The 20,312-nt window shown below is 41.4% G+C and overlaps 1 protein-coding gene across 2 annotated transcripts in view; it reads right to left on the bottom strand.

Moving 5' to 3' along the window:
* QRICH1 (glutamine rich 1) overlaps positions 1-20,312 on the bottom strand; it is a 42,729-nt gene that overhangs the window by 5,907 nt on the left and 16,510 nt on the right. For both annotated transcript variants that reach the window (XM_018067162.1, XM_018067163.1), the window contains 4 exons: positions 9,759-10,802; positions 4,332-4,509; positions 3,621-3,775; positions 2,362-2,476 (listed from right to left, as the gene is read on the bottom strand). In XM_018067162.1, coding sequence (XP_017922651.1) covers positions 2,362-2,476; positions 3,621-3,775; positions 4,332-4,509; positions 9,759-10,802 — 1,492 coding nt within the window. The remainder of the gene's footprint in view (positions 1-2,361; positions 2,477-3,620; positions 3,776-4,331; positions 4,510-9,758; positions 10,803-20,312) is intronic.

The following is a 20,312-nucleotide window of genomic DNA, read 5'->3' as shown; positions in this document are numbered from 1 at the left end:
TGTGGGAATGCCATTATTCTGTTCTGCTTATTTTTATATGTGCTTGAAATTTCCTTAACAAAACTTTTAAAAAAGCCAATTTTATACAGCCACACTTGGTCTGAAAATCTGCAAATCATGTACAGAAATTCACTTACTCAGGTGTTTGTTCTAATGATATCTCCTTAGAGAGGCTTCCTTCCTAACACCCTTAACACTTTCCATTCTCTGTGCTTTGTCCTTCGAAGTACTTAATTATCATAAATTAACTTGATTATTTATACAGTCTCCCCATATTAGACTGTAAACTTCATTTTTTCACTACTGAATTGTATAATCTACACCTGGAACTGCCTGGCACATAGTAGGCACTCAAAAGGCATTTGTTTAAATGACACTTTTTTTTAACACTTAAGCAGTAATTATGATGACAGATGATAACTAGACTAAATCGTTTCACAGTATACACCAACTGTATCAAGTCACTGTTATACACCTGAAACTGCTATGTCAATTTTATCTCAGTCAGTATACATTTCATTAAATGGCAGAGCCAGGATTAAAACTCAGATATTTGTGTGGACATAAGTTTTTACGTCATCTGGGTAAAGAAGAAGAAGCATGACTGGTGCATCCTAAGGTAACATGTTTGGGAATTCAGCCGTTCTAACAGGCATATAATGATATATCACTGTATCCATGTATGCATGCACATATGTATCAATATTTATGCAAGCCACTTGCTGAACCTCAGTTCCCCGACCAGAGACTTAACCCAGGCCACAGCAGTGAAAGCATCGAAACCTAACCATCAGGCCACCAGGGAACTCCCATCACTGCTGTTTTAATTTACAACTAACTGATGATATATATCTTTTCATATACTTGTCTGCCACCTTCTTTGGTGAATCATGTGTTCAGATTAAAAAACAGGTAAAGGTTCTTTCTTTGTTATTGTTGACTGTTAAAAGTTCTTTATAAATTTTGGATATCAGCCCTTTATCTGGTATGTGTTTTGTCAAGATTTCCTCCCAGTTTGTGGCTTGTCTTTCATTCTCTTAATAATGCCTTTCAGAGAGCATAAGTTTTTGCTTTTTAATTTTTAATAAAGTCCAACTTACCAATTTTTTTCCTTTCATACATTATTCTTTTTATGTTGTACCTAGAAAGTTACCACCAGACCTAACGTCACCTAGAGCTTCTATTTTACCTTCCAGGAGTTTTATAGTTTTACATTTGGGTCTATGATTTTTTTTTTTTCCACTGTGTGGTTGTCCAGCTGTTCCAGCAGTGTTACTTGAAAAGACCATCCTGGGAATTTCCTGAATTTCCAGTGGTTAGGACTCGACACTTTCACTACATGGCCTGGGTTGAATCCCTGGTCAGGGAACTAAGATCCCATGAGCTGCAGAGTAAAGCCAAAAAACAGAGAAAAAGAAAAAAGGACTATCCTTTCTCCATTTAACTGCCTTTGTCCCTTAGTCAAAGATAAATTCATTACACTCATGTGGCTTTACTTCTGGACTCTATATTCTGTCCCATGGATCTGTCTGTTCTTTCACCAAAGACCTGCACACAATGTTTACAGCTGCTTTATTTATAAACTGCCAAAACATGGAAGCAACCAAAATGTCCTTTAATTGGTGAACAGATAAACAAACTGTGGCACATTCACAAAATGGACTACTACTCAGCAATAAAAAGAAATGAGCTATCAAGCCATGAAAAGACATGCAGGAACATTAAACGTATATTGCTAAGTCAAAGAAATTAATACTAAAGTATTCTAACTATATGACATTCTGAACAAGGCAAAACTATGGAGACAGTAAAACAGATCAGAGGTTGCCAGAGATTCAGGGGGATAAAGGGAGGGACGAATTAAGTGGAACCCTGGGGATTTGAGGGCAGCAAAACTTGTATGTGATACTGAATTGTAGGTAAATATCATTATACACTGTCAAAAGCCACAAAATATACAACAGAAGGGTGTGAACTCTAATGTAAACTACAGACTTAAGTTAACAACAAGGTATCAAATGTTGGCTCCTCGATGTTAACAAATATACTACACTAATACAAGATACTAATAACAGGGGAGACACAGTGTGATGGAATACATGGAATTCCTTGTATATTCCACTTAGTTTTCCTGTAAACCTAAAACTGCTCTTAAAGAATATATTATTTTAAAAAATTATAATAAACAGCTCTGGTGAGCCATGCCCCTCCATACTGAGCCAAGCAGCACAGAGACCGACGCTGGGGCCTGTGATTTACAGCCTCCTCACCCACATGCTATTATCACAGCAAGCCACACAAGCAGCTCATCTTTTTTAAACCCAGGTTCAAAAGACATCCAAGGACTAGGAAGATTCTTACCAAGTGGAGTGACTCGGGGCTGAACGTCCTTCAGAACTTCATGCAGCCACTCCGTGAATCGAACATAATAAAGATCGGAGAAAATGTCATCAACCCGTCCGTTCTCAAAAAGATACTAAAAGGAAAATAATCAATAAAAGCTGTTGGTAGACTCTTGACAAGATGTTGAGGGAAGCAAACAATTTTCGAGCAGTACCCTCACGTCTCCCTACCCATTCATCCCCCATTAACCAACCAGCACACTGAGTCAAAACCGCCCAGTGTGTGGCACTTCCACAGCATACTTCAGGATGGGAACTAACTCTCACAACACTCTTGAGAGTTGGCCAATGGAGCAGATTTCGTGAATGCTACTTCACCCAAGCAAGGCACTGTCTTATGGTAGCAAAAAAGCATGATGCAGGCTCCAGGGCCAGTCTCTTACCAGCTACGGTGTAAGTTATGTAACTCATTTGAGTCTTGTAACTTTGGGGGCTCAGTGTCCTTGTGTGTAAATGGAGATGACTATGCCTGTCTTGCATGAGTGAGAGAGCATGGAATGAGACAAAGCACATACACTAATTCACCCAGTGCTCCCAGTGACTGCTCAGACAGACTAACAAAATGGGAGATGCGTTTTTCTCGGGCCTAAGCAACAGGGTGAGTCCCAGTCAGCAAGTGTTCTTCCATCACACCACAGGCTTCTCTACAATAGCATTCAAACACCAGGAAATCCCCATCTGGTCTCTGAAACTGCTGGTCCTAAAATGAATCTCCCTGTTCATCTTCATCTTAGATATCCTGAAAACCTAACTACAGTTGTATATTTTAGCTAGACTCTTTCAAATAATTATTTTGCATTAATGCAGGAAACAATGAGAAAATGAACTATATGTCAGCACCAGACTGTTCTGGAAAAATTGCTTTTCTGAAAACTAGATGTTTACTTTAACAAAAAGTGTTACATAAATGTTTCATAATTTTTTTAAAAAGTCTCTAATGTAATATATCATATTTTAACAAACATTTCTCTAGATTGAGGGATTATTTTATTATCTGATTTTCTAAAGTGAACATGTAGATCTTTTCCAATTTAAAAATAAAATGTACATTTAAAAACATTTCCAACTTTTAAAAAATGTACATTTAAAACCTCATTATATAGTTGGAAGAGAGTATCTTTACTGTTACCACTTCTGACATATTACTAATTTGACTACACAGCAAATACCCAACGGGAACACAAGGCAAACAGGTTCCTACGCAGCTCGGTTCCCTACCTTTTGAATACACAGGAAAATGTAGTACAGCACATCTGGGTCATAGGGGTCACCTTCTCCATTTCGAGCTTCCCGTGTCATCAGACAGAGCCCATAATTCAACTCAGCCACAGCAGAGGAGATGAGATCTTCCTGGAATCGTAGCAACTGACGCCCTACAACATAAGTCCCAAAGGTCAGTGAGGGTCCTGGCAACACTCATTTCGTTACTGGTTTCTTATATCCCTGGAAGGAGGTTACAGAGCAGACACCACCCATCAAGGCGCTGGGGTGAAAACAATCACTTGAATCTGCGATCAAAACTAACCTACAAAGACAATAATCCTGTTTGCCCTATTACTAAAAGGGTTCCCGTCCCATCTCACATATCCCCCAATTATTAGGGCCACGAAATGAAAGCAAAAACACAAAACCCACCCTCTGTAATACGAGGAAGTATTTGAGGATAATGCTAAGTAAGAGGGGCCCTAAGAACACTCACTAGTTCCTATCTCCTCCCAGAAGTCTCCGATCTTGGGCACACCCCACAAATCCTGCTCGTTTATAGCAGGTCCAGCCTGCCTCTTATCTTGGATCCAGCACACTATTTCAGATAGAGCGCCCACGTGCCCAGAACCAAGAGATACACTTTCCTGCCATCCGTGCTCCTGCTGCTTCAGTGCCACTGCATTTCACACACAGTCCAAACCCCCTGCCCTCCCGAACACTTACTCCCAATGGGTGCCAGTCTGTTCTGAGCATCCTTCTCAAGCTCAGCATTCTTGGTCTGTGCCCAGTTTTTCCACACTTCAAGCCCTTCTTCTGGCTTCAGAGAATTTGGAAGCAGAAGTTCTGGTGAAGGCTGTGGCTGTGACTGGGGTTCAACTTCAGCAACCTGGACAGTTTGAGCCTATGAGAGAGAAATCATCAAAACGTGTCAATAGGTCGTTTGACAAAACTGCCAGAAAAATGCTATAACTCTTTTAACTAAAAAGCTGCTCTTCTGCTTGCTCTCCTAAACTTTGGAGTCCTGTTCTTTATTTCAGAGACAGCAAACGCTAGTGCAAAGCTTCTTAATCTTAACTGTACTTTTGAATCTCTTATTTTAAAACACCAATACCTGAGCTCCACCCCAGAATCTCTTTTTAAAGAGGTATCAGTCTTTTTAAAATCTTCCCATGTAAAAAGGCAATTCTAATGTTTAGTCACTGCCCAGAGCTACTGGCAAAAAGCACTGCTCATCAACTACAATGTGCAAATAAATTTTACTAAAACGTGGATTCTGATTAGAAAGATCTCAGCGGGACCTGAGATTCTGCATTTCTAAGAAACCCCCAAGGAAGGGAGCTGGTCTTCAGACTACACTTTCTGTACCAAGAGTCCAGACTGTTAAACTTAGTTGCACCTTAAAATCATCTGGGCTGCTTTTAAAAAATATCCATGTCTGGGCCTTGTCCCTAGGGGCCCTGATTTACTTGGTCTAAGCTGGCGGCCTGCCGTCGGTACTTTTAAAAGCTCTCTTGGTTATTCTAATGTCCAGTCATGGCTGAGAATCATCATGTTTCTTCTTAATAATACTGCTTTGGCTCATAAGGACATTTTCTGAAGACAAGAAGCAATGTCTGAGCTTCCCACCTCCAAACAGCAGTCCCATTCTCCATGGTCTGAGAGCCGAACTGTGCTGACAAAAGGACAGAGAATGTCCATGACCCTCAATCACAGTCCCCATCAGGCAGGACAGACACCAACAAAGATACAAAGCATAGGTTCTTGGGTCTCACAAACCTGTCTAAATTGTAAAACAAATTCCCTTGAACAATTTTCTATTCCAGGGCCTACCTAAAGGGCTGAAAAATGCCAAACCATTCAACTTGAAGGCTAAACAATGAATATATGACACATACATTTGCTTATCAATCAATAAAAATAAAAACTATCCAACTAGCTTTGATACACGATACACTATTAAACAAGGAGACACGCAAATACCAGTGCCAGACTCTTAAATGTCTGTCAACCCTGGAGCTCCCCTCCAGACACACTTCTCAGTTCAACAACCATTCTTCTTGGTGAGTCTCCAACACCTGCCATTAGGATCTCCATGTTTGTGGAAATGGTTGCTAACTATGTGCCTCTAAGCTAGATCATGCCTTAATACACTCAATGGGTACTGTGTATCTCCGACTGAACATCTCAAAACCACCTCAAACTACTATCTAGGGAGAGAATTCATCGCTTTGCCCACCCAGAAGTATTCTCCTCAGACTTTCCTCCCTGTTGTTCAATGGCAACACTATCTACCCAAGTAGGAAAGCTAGGAGTCGACAGGATTAGCAGACGAGAGCAGTGCTTCTCTGTCTTAGGGGCCAGATTCTCTTCAGTGTGCCCCCACTCACTAAATGTAACACTCCCAACCACCTTGACAACCAAAATTCTTCCACACACATTCAAATGTCTATCAGTGGGTAAGGGAAATAGAAGTTTCATCCAGGTTAAAAACTACTGATGCAAGCACACCCCTGGTGTAGAGTTTTTCCTATTTACAATGGAGCCCTTAAAGAGCTGGGAAGTGACATAATCCTACATTTTAAGAATATTATTCTTGATCTATAGAAAATGGAATAGTGGAAGTAGGTGCTGGTGGCCAAGACCAGGATGGTGGCAGTGAAACGATTTAAGAGATTCTGAGTTTGGTGGCAGAACCAACATGGCTTGTTGATGAACTCATTGTGAGGAGGAAGGGAACGCAGACTCAAGGACTCTGGGTCTCTGGCTTACATAACTAGGTAGATGACGGTATCATTTTCTGAGATGAATAGTTTTTCATAGTGGTAGAGGAGATGCTGATGAAGAGCTGAGATATCTTTAACAAACGCAAGTAAATAACAAGTGGGCTGCTCAATGTATAGTAAGGGTCTGAAGGGGAAAGGCACAGTCTAGCGATAAAGAGCTGTGCGTCACTGCAGTGCATGGACTGCACACAGGTTAACACATGGGCTTAGGAACCCACCTATCCAAGGCTGAATGTCAACTCTGTCACTTGCTAAAAGGTGACTTTAATCTCTGTACCTCAGTTTCTTCATTTGTAAAATGGAGATAGTAGTACATACCTCTTAAGGTTGGTGTGAGAATTAAAAGAGTTATTACATGTAACACTATGGACAGTGACTGGCAGAAGGTGTCAGTGATTATCACCTTCTGCAGCAGTCATCTAGAAGATTCTGAAAATCATGGCAATGGACAGAAATCCCCTAGGGGAGAAAAGAGCATGAGTATTGAGCTCTGAGTAACAGCAACATGTATGGTTCAGACAGAGATGGAGGCTTCAGCAAAGTCTCCTGAGAAGGACAAATAACCAGTAGGGTAGGAGGAAATAACAGAGAAGTCCAGAGGAGAGTTTCAAGAAGGCAGGCTTGGTTTGCTCTGCTGTGTGTTGCTGTGAGTGAGATAAAAACAGATATGCCTGCTGGATCTGGCCATGGGGAGGTAGGTGAACAATGACCTTGACAAGAGCAGACCTGGTCGTGAGCTGGAAGAGAAAACTGCTCAGTGAGTAGAGACAGCCTGTACAGATAATACTTGTGAAAACCGGGAATAAAGCAAAGTGGAGAAACAGGGGAACAGATGGAGGTGGGTGTGAGGTCAAGGGAGGGAGGTTTTGCCACCAATTTGGTTTTAAAGACAAGTTATAAAAAAAACTTTCAAAAAGGGTATGCCAGGTGAAGGAACACATCAGCTCTCCCTAGGGTTCAACTCACATCACAGCACAATTATCTTTACACGTGCTATGAGGGCTCAAAAGGCAGAGGCTGTCTTATTCGTCTCTGTTCCCCAAAACCTAAAACAGAGCCCGATAAGGGAAGCAGAGGGATATCTGTGGTGTAAATGGGCAAGCTAATCTTTCCTGCATGATGGGTGTTCTTCCCAATATTTTTTTGTCTGGCAATAATCCTTGACATATGTCCCTATAAAGGGACATGTGTGTCTCCTTTGCTAAAGGAGATACAGCCTCTGAAGAACATGAAGAGAGCAGGCTTACTAAAATGGACTCTAGAAAAAGATTTCCCAGTTGAAGGGCCCAGATGTGCAAATTACTAGCAGAGCCCGTTGAGCAACAAAAGGGCCCTGAACTGCAAACTGGATCATCAGGCCCAGGAGAGCGGAGGAGAGGCCGAAGCTCAGCACAGTGCACCACGACAAGTCTCTGGGTGGTCTCTCCTACACACGCATCTGTTCCACACACCACTATCTGATTCTTCTGAGTGCCATCACTCAGGCAGGATTCTGGAAATTTTTCCCACCACAGACCATACCAACTCTTCACTTCGGAAGACAGCCCCTTTGCCCCCTCCACTAACTCCTTTCCCACAGTTTTCCCTCCTCTCATGTTAACCTAGGCATACCCCTTGTGCCCACACCTAGCTCTGCATTCATGCTGCTCCATTCTGTCAACCTAAGCTATAAACAAGGGATCAAATGCCAGTTTTTTCCACAAAGATGCTTCTGTTTTAACCCAGAATGACTTCTGAATTCCCAGCCTGACTTTTGTGTGAGTAGTATACATTCACATTTGGTTATGTTGCTCTATAAAGAGTTTATAAACAAACAGAAACCATGCGTTCTTACTTCCACCACATTATCAGCCACCTGAAGCAATGACTCTGTCCTATTCTACTCCTAGGCCTGACAGCTGGATTTTAACAGGTCCTTAATAAAGTCACCTAAGATTACTACACTGTTGCCTCTATGAAACCGCTTGGTCAGCTTTTGCTTACCCAATCATTTCCAGCTTGAGTCTCTGAGTGCGGCCCCTGGTCTAACAGTGCTTTGTTTGTGCCAGCTTCCTCACATGCACTCCCAGAGCACCTGTGCTGAGGCACATTACCTTCAGCAGTCTCATGAGACCAGAGGCTCTACATCTAGTCTAAATGCCTGCTAGACAAGGGACCAGAAACTTTACTGCTGCTGCTGCTGCTAAGTCACTTCAGTCGTGTCCGACTCTGTGCGACCCCAGAGACGGCAGCCCACCAGGCTCCCCGGTCCCTGGGATGCTCCAAGCAAGAACACTGGAGTGGGTTGCCATTTCCTTCTCCAATGCATGAAAGTGAAAAGTGAAAGGGAAGTCGCTCAGTCGTGTCTGACTCTTAGCCACCCCATGGACTGCAGCCCACCAGGCTCCTCCGTCCATGGGATTTTCCAGGCAAGAATACTGGAGTAGGGTGCCACAGTCTTCAAAGGTGGATTTGTGACAGCCTCAAGAAGACTAACAATTAGCAAAAAGAGCCAAGCAATTTTAAAATTTCGACAGTTCTATTTTAGCAACTTATCTATAAATCTAAAATCATTTCAAAAGAAAAAGTTAAAAAACTTAGCTCAACATAGGTGCCATGACAGGAAACTCATTAACCATGACTTAGTATTTTTAAGGAACATAAAAATATCGTTGGAAAGTCCCACTTGTAAAGGTCGCTTATTTAAGAGTCCCAAAGATGATCACTTTTTTCTTTTTTTTGGCCACACTACAAGGCTAGAAGATTTCAGTTCTCAGGGATCGAGCCCATGCCACCTGCAGTGGAAGCACAGAGTCCTAACCACTGGACTACCAGGGAAGTCCCCAAAGACAATCACTTTTAATGGGCCCACCAGGAAGTCTTCCAGATCTCCTAATTCACCTATACTGTGTCCAGTGTAGTCCATCTTTAGATGACAACCAAAGACGGGACAATTTAACAGCTTCTCCACTGTAATGAGTTTACAGCCTGTGTGTTCAACTACAGAGGTTCCACTAGATCTATTCATTTGCGATGCAGAAAGCAGCTTCTGGGACAAAAATAACACTTGGGATGACCCATTAGTCTCAACCTAGAACTTTACTTTTCCTAAAAAGAGATCACAAAAAAGCACTCCAAGCATTTACCCTCAAAGCAGTTTCTGGTCACTTAATTTACCTCCAGACACCAGGCTAGAATGCCTGCCTATTCCATAGCCTCACCCCGTTCCCTCTCCCCAATCCTAATTAACATACTAAATATTATATTACTACTGCAAGGCCAACATCACTCTAGTAAACAAGCCAGAGGTGCCAGAGGTTGCCAGGCAAGTTCGGTGTGGCACTGGGCCCCAGGGAGGCAGGCTGCCCTACAGGTAAGTCTCACTTACTGAACAAGTAACCTGGAGCTGCTGCTGCTGCTGCTGCTGCTGCTGAGGCGGCGGCGGCGTCTGTTCCTGGGGGGTCTGTTGCTGTGGCTGCTGCTGGGGGTCCCATATATGGACAGTCTGAGCTGTATTCTGGTATGTGCCTGCCACGGCCTGCACAGCCACTGGAATGTGGATGTTGCCATTCATGAACTGTGCTGGAAAGAGAGAGTTTGCAAGGGTCTGCACTACCTCTTCATGGGAGTTTTTCACTACAGACGTGGTGCCCACCATCTTCTCCTTGTCATCCTCCAGCTTCACAGCTGCCAGGGCTGTGGGTGAGCCACTGACGTGAACTGCGTTGTAGGCTTCCTGGGGAATGGCAATGTGGGTAATGCTCTGCTGCTGAGGGTCCCCCCGGGGCTGGGCAGAGTAAACAGGTATGGTCCAAGTTTCTCCTGTAGGGCTAGTAATGGTCCCAGTGGCACTGTACAGGTGGGCACTATCTACCGTCAGTAAGTCGGGCCTCAAAGACACGTAACTCTGCTGCTGGCCCTGCGGAATGGCCAGGACAGTGGCCACCGGCTGCCCTGAGATGGCGTAGGACACAGTGATGGGCATGTCCACTTTGCGCTTCTTCACTGGCTGGAGGACACTGGCTGTGCCAACCCGCCGCTCCCCTTCCCGAGGTGAGCCCTGCTGAGACGGTGGTGGGGAAAGGGCACCCACAGTCTGGATTTGGATCTGCTGACCCCCAGCAAGAGACTGGCCAGCCACCAGCTGAGCCTGGATCTGCTGGTGCGGGATGTGCTCCTCCGGGATCTCTGGAGCCTGGATCTGCTGGGCCGCCTGCATGTGCTGCACCTGGATCTGGGCCGCCTGCAGCTGCGAAGGGCTGGGGCTCTGCAGAGATGGGGTCTGGATGGAGGGGGCTGCCGGCTGTGCTGCTTGGCCTTGGATCTGCACCTGGACGTGGATAGGCTGCTCAGCAGGCTGGTGAACGGTGAGTTGCGGGGAGAGCTGCTGAGCCGAGACCTGCTGCGGAGACTGCTGTACCTGTACCTGTACCTGCAGCAACAAGATGCGGCAGTGAGTGAACTGGACAACACGGAGAACCCAGTCCTGAAGGGCAGAGATCTCAGGCAGAAGCCCTGCGTACTGTGAGGAGGGGCTGCCACACCCCAGCCTTCTGAGGAGGCCGTCATCTCTGAATATGCTGCGTTCAGAGCAACACACAGCCACCTGAGGGCACGCAAGACTATCACATGAGAAATATCAAAAGTTTTGCTCATTTCTTACCTTCTTTTTAAAAGTCACCTTTTTTTTTTTGCATATTCATATAGTAGTATAAGAATACAATGTATAAATATATACTTAGGTGTATATTCCAAAAACAGTTTATCCATGTGGTTGGTGATTGAAAGTATGGGGACATTGTTCTAAAGGGTCAAAAAGAGAAGTACATTCCACAGGCATTCAACTCCAAACTCAGGATCAAAACTACTCCCACCACAGAGAAATCACAGTAGAGACAAAATGCTTAAAATCCCTTTAGGAGACATCTCCAATTTTGCTGCTGAAAGAAAGGCACAGATGAATGATTCTTTAGAGTGCTTATTTACGATACCTTTATTTTACAGGAGAAGCCACTCGATTCCTGATAATTTAATCTAACTAAGGTGACTATATCCCAGACCACACATTTCTGATAATGCAGCTCACGTCTTACTGCTGTACTTCAGTATACAGAATAGCATGAAAAGATGCTACACATAGGATGTAATTTTAAAACAGTATTTTTCCATCAGACATTTATCTAAATTATTCTGAATGCATGTAGGAATTAGGAAGGTAGAAAATAAGAAGGTATATCAGTGATTGTATTCATCACAAAAGATAACCAAAGATGGTGCTGGGACAACTGGCTGTCCACATAAAAAGAATGTAGTTGGACCTCTTTCTCACATGATACACAGAAAATGGGAAAGGATCTGAACAGACAATTCTCCCAAGATAAGAAAATGGCTGGCAAGCACATGAAAAGTTGTTCAGCATCATTAACCATCAGGGAAATGCAGAGCAAAAAGAGATACCATTTAAACCCACTAGGACAACTATAATATACAGATAACAGGGGTTTCCCTGGCGGTTCAGTGGTCAAGACCTTCAATGAAGTGGGCATGGGTTCCATTCCTGGTCTAGGAACTAGGATCCCACATGCTGTGTGGCATGGTCAAAAAATAAAATTAAAAAAAGACCACATTTTTTTTAAGAATAAAAGATACTGTTGGCACGTATACAAAAAGAAATTGGAATTTTCACGCACTGCTGGTGGGAATGTAAAATTGGTATAGCTGCTTTGGAAAAAAAGTCTGGCAGATCATAAAAAAGTTAAACATAGCATATGACAAAGATATGAAAAACAAACCGCATGACCCAGCAGTTGCATTCCTAGGTACATACTCAAGGGAAATACAAATTATAATCACAAAAAACTTGGACATAAATGTTAATAACAGCCCATTATTTATAGTAAGTGAAAAGTGGAAACAACCCAAATACCCATCAAATGATGGATAAATAAAATGTAGTACTTCCATACAATAGAATGTTGTCTAGTAAGAAAAAAAAAATGCAGATAAAAAGCTACAACACAGATGAACCCTGAAAACATCATGCCAAATGAAGTTAATCACAAAAGACTACATATTGTATAATTTCATTTATATGAATGTCCAAAATAGGCAGATCTACAGAAATAAAGTAATTAGTGCCTGTCCAGGAGATAGGGATTGGGGGAAATATGAAGTAACGGCTAAAGCTACAAGCTTTCTTTCTGGGATGATGGGAATGTTCTAAAATTGATGTGATAATGGTTGTACAACTCTGTGAATAGACTAAAAACTATGAAGTTGTACACTTTACATGGAAATGAGTGAACTGATATGAAAATTATACATCAAGAAAGCCATGACTAATTAAAAACAAAATCATAGGCAAGGAGGAGACTATATAAAAAGGATAGACCTTGAGAGCTGACTTGAAATGCTGCTGTACTTTCCTGGCTACAAGTCCTTGAAGGTTCTGTTTCCTGAGGAACAATAAAAAGGGCCTACCTGCTTACCTCCTCACAGAGTGGTCATGAGCATGAAACACTCTTTATTGACATATAGTAGGTGTTCAGAAAGTTGGTTTTCTTCCTCATAAGCAGTATTTCTTTACACCAGTGAGTCTCAAAATGTAGTTTCCAGGCCAACATCATCATCACCCATGCAACTAGTCAGAAATATAAACTTTTAGGTGGAACAATTAAAACAGAAACTCTAGGGAATGGGATCAGCAATCTGATGCATGCTCAAGTTTGAGAATCAGTACTTTACACCAAGGACATAAAGGAAAGTATGAAGCCAATTACTAAAGAAGAGCTGCTTTCAAGCTTTCTGGTCTCAGGACCCTTTTAAAAAATGACTGAAGACCCCAAAGAGCTTTTCTATAGATAGCAATATTTACTACATTAGAAATTAAAACTGGGAAACTTAGAAAAATATTAATTCATTAAAAATTACCATATAAACCAATATAAATGTCAACATAAATCATAAATTCTTATGAACAGTAACTTTATTTGCCAAAACAAAAAATTTATAGTAAGAGTTACATAAAATTTTACATCTTTGCAGATCTCTTTAATAGCTGACTTAATTGAAGACAGCTAGACTCTTTGTATTTGCTTTTGCAATCTGTTGTGCACACGTCACACATGGCCTCTGCAAAACCCCACTGTACACTCATGAGAGAATGAGAGAGAAAAAGGCAAATAAACATCTTCATTTTATAACAATAACAGTCTTAACTTTAAGGAATCACTCTTAACACTATAAGAGCGATTAAAATTTCAGAATGCTGCGAACTACCAGTCCCTGAATTACTCTTTAAGAATCACTGTTGTAGAGTTAAATACACAGTATGTTTTTCAACTATATTATTACTGGCTTAGAAACAAAAGTTCAAAAATCTGGTTATTATCATTGAATTGTAGTTCATATTCATAATGATTTTACTCTATCTCTTTAAAATGACTTTTCTTAGAAAGCATTTATCAATATTCAATCTTCCAACAGAAACAAGTTAGCAAAGTACTAAGGAATCGGAACTGAAGGCATTTACCCAAATCAGAACAAACGGGTAAAAATAATCTGATGCTACTTTATATCCTAAGTAGTTAGAATTTAAAATTATAAGAGTAAAAGTTAAAGCACTTTCTGACATTTCCTTACCAATGTCAACATACTGTATAGGGTATTCCCTGGTGGCTCAGAGGTTAAAGCGTCTGCCTCCAATGAGGGAGACCCGGGTTCGATCCCTGGGTCGGGAAGATCCCCTGGAGAAGGAAATGGTAAGCCACTCCAGTATTCTTGCCTGGAGAATTCCATGGACGGAGAAGCCTGGTAGGCTACAGCCCACAGGGTCGCAAAGAGTCGGACACGACTGAGTGACTTCAATCACTCACTCACTCACAACCTTTACCCACTAAGAATCATGTCAATAAAAAATTAAATATTACTTGTAATACATTTCATATTTTTATTTATATAAAAATATAACTTTTTATCTGATTAGGTAATTACTACAGAGTCACTGCAAAATCACTGCAGAGGGTGACTGCAGCTATGAAATTAAAAGACGCTTGCTCCTTGGAAGAAAAGTTATAACCAACCTAGACAGCATATTAAAAAGCAGAGACATTACTTTGCCAACAAAGGTCTATGTAGTCAAGGCTATGGTTTTCCCAGTGGTCATGCATGGATGTGAGAGTAGAACTATAAAGAAAGCTGAGTGCCAAAGAATGGATGCTTTTGAACTGTGGTGTTGGAGAAGACTCCTGAGAGTCCCTTGGACTGCAAGGAGATTCAACCAGTCCATCCTAAAGGAAATCAGCCCTGAATATTCACTGGAAGGACCGATGCTAAAGCTGAAACTCCAATACTTTGGCCACCTGATGCAAAGAACTGACTCATTTGAAAAGACCCTGATGCTGGGAAAGATTGACAGTGGGAGGATGAGATGGTTGGATGGCATCACCGACTCAATGGACACGAGTTTGAATAAACTCCGGGAGTTGGCAACGGACAGGGAAGCCTGGAGTGCTGCAGTCCATGGGGTCGCAAAGAGTCGGACACGAATGAGCAACTGAACTGAACTGAACAGAGTCACAGTGAAAATCTGTAAAGTCAGTGAAGTAAAAAAAGTTTCTTAAATTTTACTTGAACTTATGAGGAAATGAAATTAAAACTGAAAGAATAGCTGAACTGTGAATATTTCTTCACACTAAGAAGCTCTGACAAGATCCCTCTTTAGAAAAAAAAAAAAATCTAAGACAGACATTCAGAGCTGATACTGTCTTTATTAACTGTTTAATTTTCAAGGTAGGTAAACTCTCAGAAAACAAACTGACAGACTGAAACCTTAACAAAAACTTAAAGAGAAAAAAAAGGCAGTTTGAAACTTAAGCCTAGATTTGAAGTGATTCTAAAGAAACACAAAAAGAAAAAAGGCCATCCCAAAGATATGCATGTACTAGGAAAGGGATGTATTGATGGGGGAGAAAGACATTTCTGGAGAAGGTGAATTTGGTTTTATTGTTTTAAAAAGCACTATTTCTTACCTTCTATCAAGCCCTCATAAATCACACTGTATTTCAGTTCCCTTCACATCTGAATCTGTACTTCTCATTCAGCAACCCCCACCACCTTTCCCAGAGTTTTCCAATTGCTCTTCTTCCCCTCTGTTGATCAGAAGAGATACACTTTATTATCCATCTGGGCTTTTGATGACATAGTATGTACAATGCTAATTACTTTCTTCTCGAGCATTCTGACTTCCTATTTCAACCTGACAGACTAGGTCTTCTGTACAGACAAGATTTAGATTTCAATTCTGAGCTGGTTCTGTTTCTTTTATTCTCATGACTTTTTAAAAAATTTATTTTTCAATTGAAGGAATAATTGCTTTATAGAATTTTGTTGGTTTCTGCCAGACATCAACATCTCATGACTTCTTTCCTAGATTTTTTTTTTTTTTGATTGAGCATATTGTTTTTCAGATATGTTTGAATGTGGTCTTCAGATTAGCATCAGCACCAACCTGGAATCTGTTAGAAATGCACATTTTCTGGAAATGAAAAAACTGCTGGAGAGCTATCTGCATTGCCAAATTCACAGCAGCATTATTTACAATGGCCAAGACATGGAAATAATCTTAAGTGTCCACCAATACAATGAATATTATTCAGCCATAAGAAGGGGGGAAATGCTGTCATCTGTGACAACATGGATGAATGTGCTAAGTGAAATAAATCAGAGACAAAAGACAAATACCACATGATCTCATTTATATATTAAAAACCTAAAAAAAAAAAAACCCCAACCAAACTCAGAAAAACAGATCAGATTTGTGGCTACTGAGGCAGAGGCAAACACAAGAGGAACTGGATGAGGTGGTCAAAAGGTACATACTTCCTAGATAACTAAGAACTAGGGATTTATTTATTTAGTTGGCTATACCAAGTCTTAGTTGCGGCATGCGGGATTAGTTCCCTGACCAGGGAAGGAACCCAGGCACCCTGAGTTGGAAGTACAGAGTCTTCACTGTTGGACCACCAGAGAAGTTCTGTTCTAGGGATATAATGTACTACATGGTAACTAGTTAACACTGCTGGATAGTGAACGTGAAAGTTAAGACAGTAAATCCTAAGTTCTCATTCAGTTCAGTTCAGTTGAGTCGCTCAGTCGTGTCCGACTCTTTGCGACCCCATGAATCGCAGCACGCCAGGCCTCCCTGTCCATCACCAACTCCCGGAGTTCACCCAGACTCGCGTCCATCGAGTCCATGATGCCATCCAGCCATCTCATCTTCTGTCGTCCCCTTCTCCTCCTGCCCCCAATCCCTCTCAGTATCAGTCTTTTCCAATGAGTCAACTCTTCGCACGAGGTGGCCAATGTCCTGGAGTTTCAGCTTTAGCATCATTTCTTCCAAAGAAATCCCAGGGTTGATCTCCTTCAGGATGGACTGGTTGGATCTCCTTGCAGTCCAAGGGACTCTCAGGAGTCTTCTCCAACACCACACTTCAAAAGCATCAATTCTTCGGCACTCAGCCTTCTTCACAGTCCAACTTTCACATCCATACATGACCACTGGAAAAACCATAGCCTTGACCTGACGGACCTTTGTTGGCAAAGTAATGTCTCTGCTTTTGAATATACTATCTAGGTTGGTCATAACTTTCCTTCCAAGGAGTAAGTTTTAGTCTTTTAATTTCATGGCTGCAGTCACCATCTGCAGTGATTTTGGAGCCCCCAAAAATAAAGTCTGACACTGTTTCTACTGTTTCCCCATCTATTTCCCATGAAGTGATGGGACCGGATGCCATGATCTCCATTTTCTGAATGTTGAGCTTTAAGCCAACTTTTTCACTCTCCTCTTTCACTTTCATCAAGAGGCTTTTTAGTTCCTCTTCACTTTCTGCCATAAGGGTGGTGTCTTCTGCATATCTGAGGTTGATATTTCTCCCGGCAATCTTGATTCCAGCTTGTGCTTCATCCAGCCCAGTGTTTCTCATGATGTACTCCACATATAAGTTAAATAAGCAGGGTGACAATATACAGCCTTAACATACTCCTTTTCCTATTTGGAACCAGTGTGCTGTTCCATGTCCAGTTCTAACTGTTGCTTCCTGACCTGCATATAGGTTTCTCAAGATGCAGGTCAGGTGGCCTGGTATTCCCATCTTTTAGAATTTTCCACAGTGTATTCTGAGGAAAAAATGTTTCTTCCTTACTCTGTATATGAGATGATGGATGTTAACTAAACTTATTGTGGTGACCATTTCACGATATATGTACATGAAATAATTGAGCTGTACACCTTAAACTTATACATTGCTGTATGTCAACTGTATCTCAATAAAACTGGGGGACAGGCGGATATAAATTCTCAGCAGTGACCCCGGACCAGCTGAATTTGAAGTGGGAGAAGGACGGCCATTTCTGTTTTAAGAAACCCTCCAGGTGATTCTAATATACCCTGAAGTTTGATAACCAACAGTGTAAAAGTTTTACTGGACCTCACTAGCTTAGGTTCTTAACCTGTTGGCAGATGAATAATCTATTTCCTTTTCCTCAGTGTCATTCAGAACCTAAGTAATACAGAGCTCAACACAACATAAGGACTAAGTACTCCAACTAAAAAGCAATGAGAAAAACCATGAAGTAACACATGTATTACCCTGCTTAGGAATCTTTTCTTCCAATCATTGACGCTAAAAACAGTTCATTATCTAACACCATTTTTTAATATTTTTTGTTCTGTTCTGTTTTTGGCTACTTTGAGTATACAGCCAGTATTTTATGTATATAAGAATAAACCAGCTGAGTGTGCTGGGTCAATTTCACAATTCCATCTCAATAAACATTTTAAAAGTTACTTTCTTATTTCCACACAAAAAAAAGAATAAACAATTCTTATCTCATATTTCCCTAAAGCTGCAGTTGTTACACATTTTTAGCAATCACTTAAAATGTGGTTAGTCCAAATTACAATGTGCTTACAAGTGCAAAACACAAAAAGATTTCAAAGATTTGTGCCAAAAAATGGTAAAAGAATTCATCAACAATATATAACTTGAGTAATGCTGAAATAATATATTAGTTTAAATAAAATGTGATTTTAGTTTTTTAAACATGATTTTAAAAAGTCAATTTCACCTCATTCTTCCCTCTTTTTCCATTTAAAATTTTTTTCTTGAACTATAGTTGATATACATCTTTCCCCTCTTGTATAAAAGAGGCTACTAAAAATTTTGGAGAAGGAAATGGCAACTCATTTCAGTACTCCTGCCTGGAGAATTCCATAGATAGAGGAGCCTGACAGGCTACAGTCCATGGGGTTGCAAAAGAGTCAAATACAACCGAACAACTAACACACACACGCACACTAAAATTTTAGAATAACAAATGTGACCTACATTCAATTTCATCCTCTGAGTCTCACTGAGGAGGGACTCAGGAGAGGACAGTGCTCAGTGCGCCAGAAGAGATCCCACTAAGTGAGGAATCACTGCACCTGGGATCCAAATACACCTGTGCCTTTTAACAACTAGTCTGCAAATCCTTGGCAGAACTTCACTGTTCAAAAAAATGTTCTTCTGAAAGTGGTAAAAATCTTTATCCAAGTATCAAACATTTACCAAACTCTTATTATACAAACGAATAATCTACATATGGTGAGGGAAGAGATTTAAACATGGGTAAAAGGCTAAACATGTCCACTGACGGATAAATGGACAAAGATTCGATATATATATATATTTATATATATATAAACACACACACACGAGTATTACTCAGTCATTACAAAGAATGAAATAATGCCATCTGCAGCAACATGGATGGACCTAGAAATTACCATACTAAGTGAAGTAAGCTAGAGAAAGACAAATATCATATATCACTTCTATGCGGAATCTAAAAATATGACACGAACTTATCTGCAAAACAGAAACAGACTCACAGATATAAAGAACAGACTTGTGGTTGCCAAGGGGGAGGAGGGGTGGAAGAGGCAAGTATTGGGACTTTGGAATTAGCAAGATGTAAACTATTATATCGGAGAAGGCAATGGCACCCCACTCCAGTACTCTTGCCTGGAGAATCCCATGGACAGAGGAGCCTAGAAGGCTGCAGTTCATGGGGTCGCACAGAGTCAGACACGACTGAGCGACTTCACTTTCCCTTTTCACTTTCATACATTGGAGAAGGAAATGGCAACCCACTCCAGTGTTCTTGCCTGGAGCATCCCAGGGACGGGGGAGCCTGGTGGGCTGCCGTCTATGGGGTCACACAGAGTCGGACACGACTGAAGTGACAGCAGCAGCAAACTATTATATATAGGATGGATAAACAAGGTCCTACTGGATAGCAAAGGGGACTATATTCAATGTCCCGTGATAAACCATAATAGAAAAGAAAAAAATATATATATGTATGTGTATGTGTAACTGTGTCACTCTGCTGTATAACAAAAACTAACATAACATCATAAATCACCTATACTTCAATGAAATTAAAAAAGAAAAGACTGGACATGAAGGGCCAGAAAAGGGCAGCAACAACGGCCCACCAGTCTGAAGTGATGATCAGGATCTCAATCAGCTCACAAAGTGCCAGTGAGAGAGTAGCTGATTTTAGTCCTATTTTTGGCTGCAGAATACACATTCTGACTTCTGCCTCCCCCAGGCAGAAGCTGGAATCACTCTTTCAACGTCTCCCGCAGCTAGAGTGCAGGCCTGTGACCAAGACTTCCCAATTTAGACACTGCATGACATTTGGACTCAGAAAGGAGCAACATGAGGCAGCAGGAACTACAACCTTCATTTTCTGGTGAGAGCAGAGGTCTGTGGCAGAAATGGAACAGGATGGCATAAACCTCAACGAGAGACCATGGTAGGACAAGGACCTGCGCCCAAGAGTGTGGTTGCACGTCTTTGGCAAACCCAGCCAGCAATGTGACCCGAGTCCTTTC

This window comes from Capra hircus, chromosome 22 (assembly GCF_001704415.2).
Source record: "Capra hircus breed San Clemente chromosome 22, ASM170441v1, whole genome shotgun sequence".
Taxonomy (NCBI): Eukaryota; Metazoa; Chordata; class Mammalia; order Artiodactyla; family Bovidae; genus Capra; species Capra hircus.
This window is presented reverse-complemented; position numbering and strand designations above follow the sequence as displayed.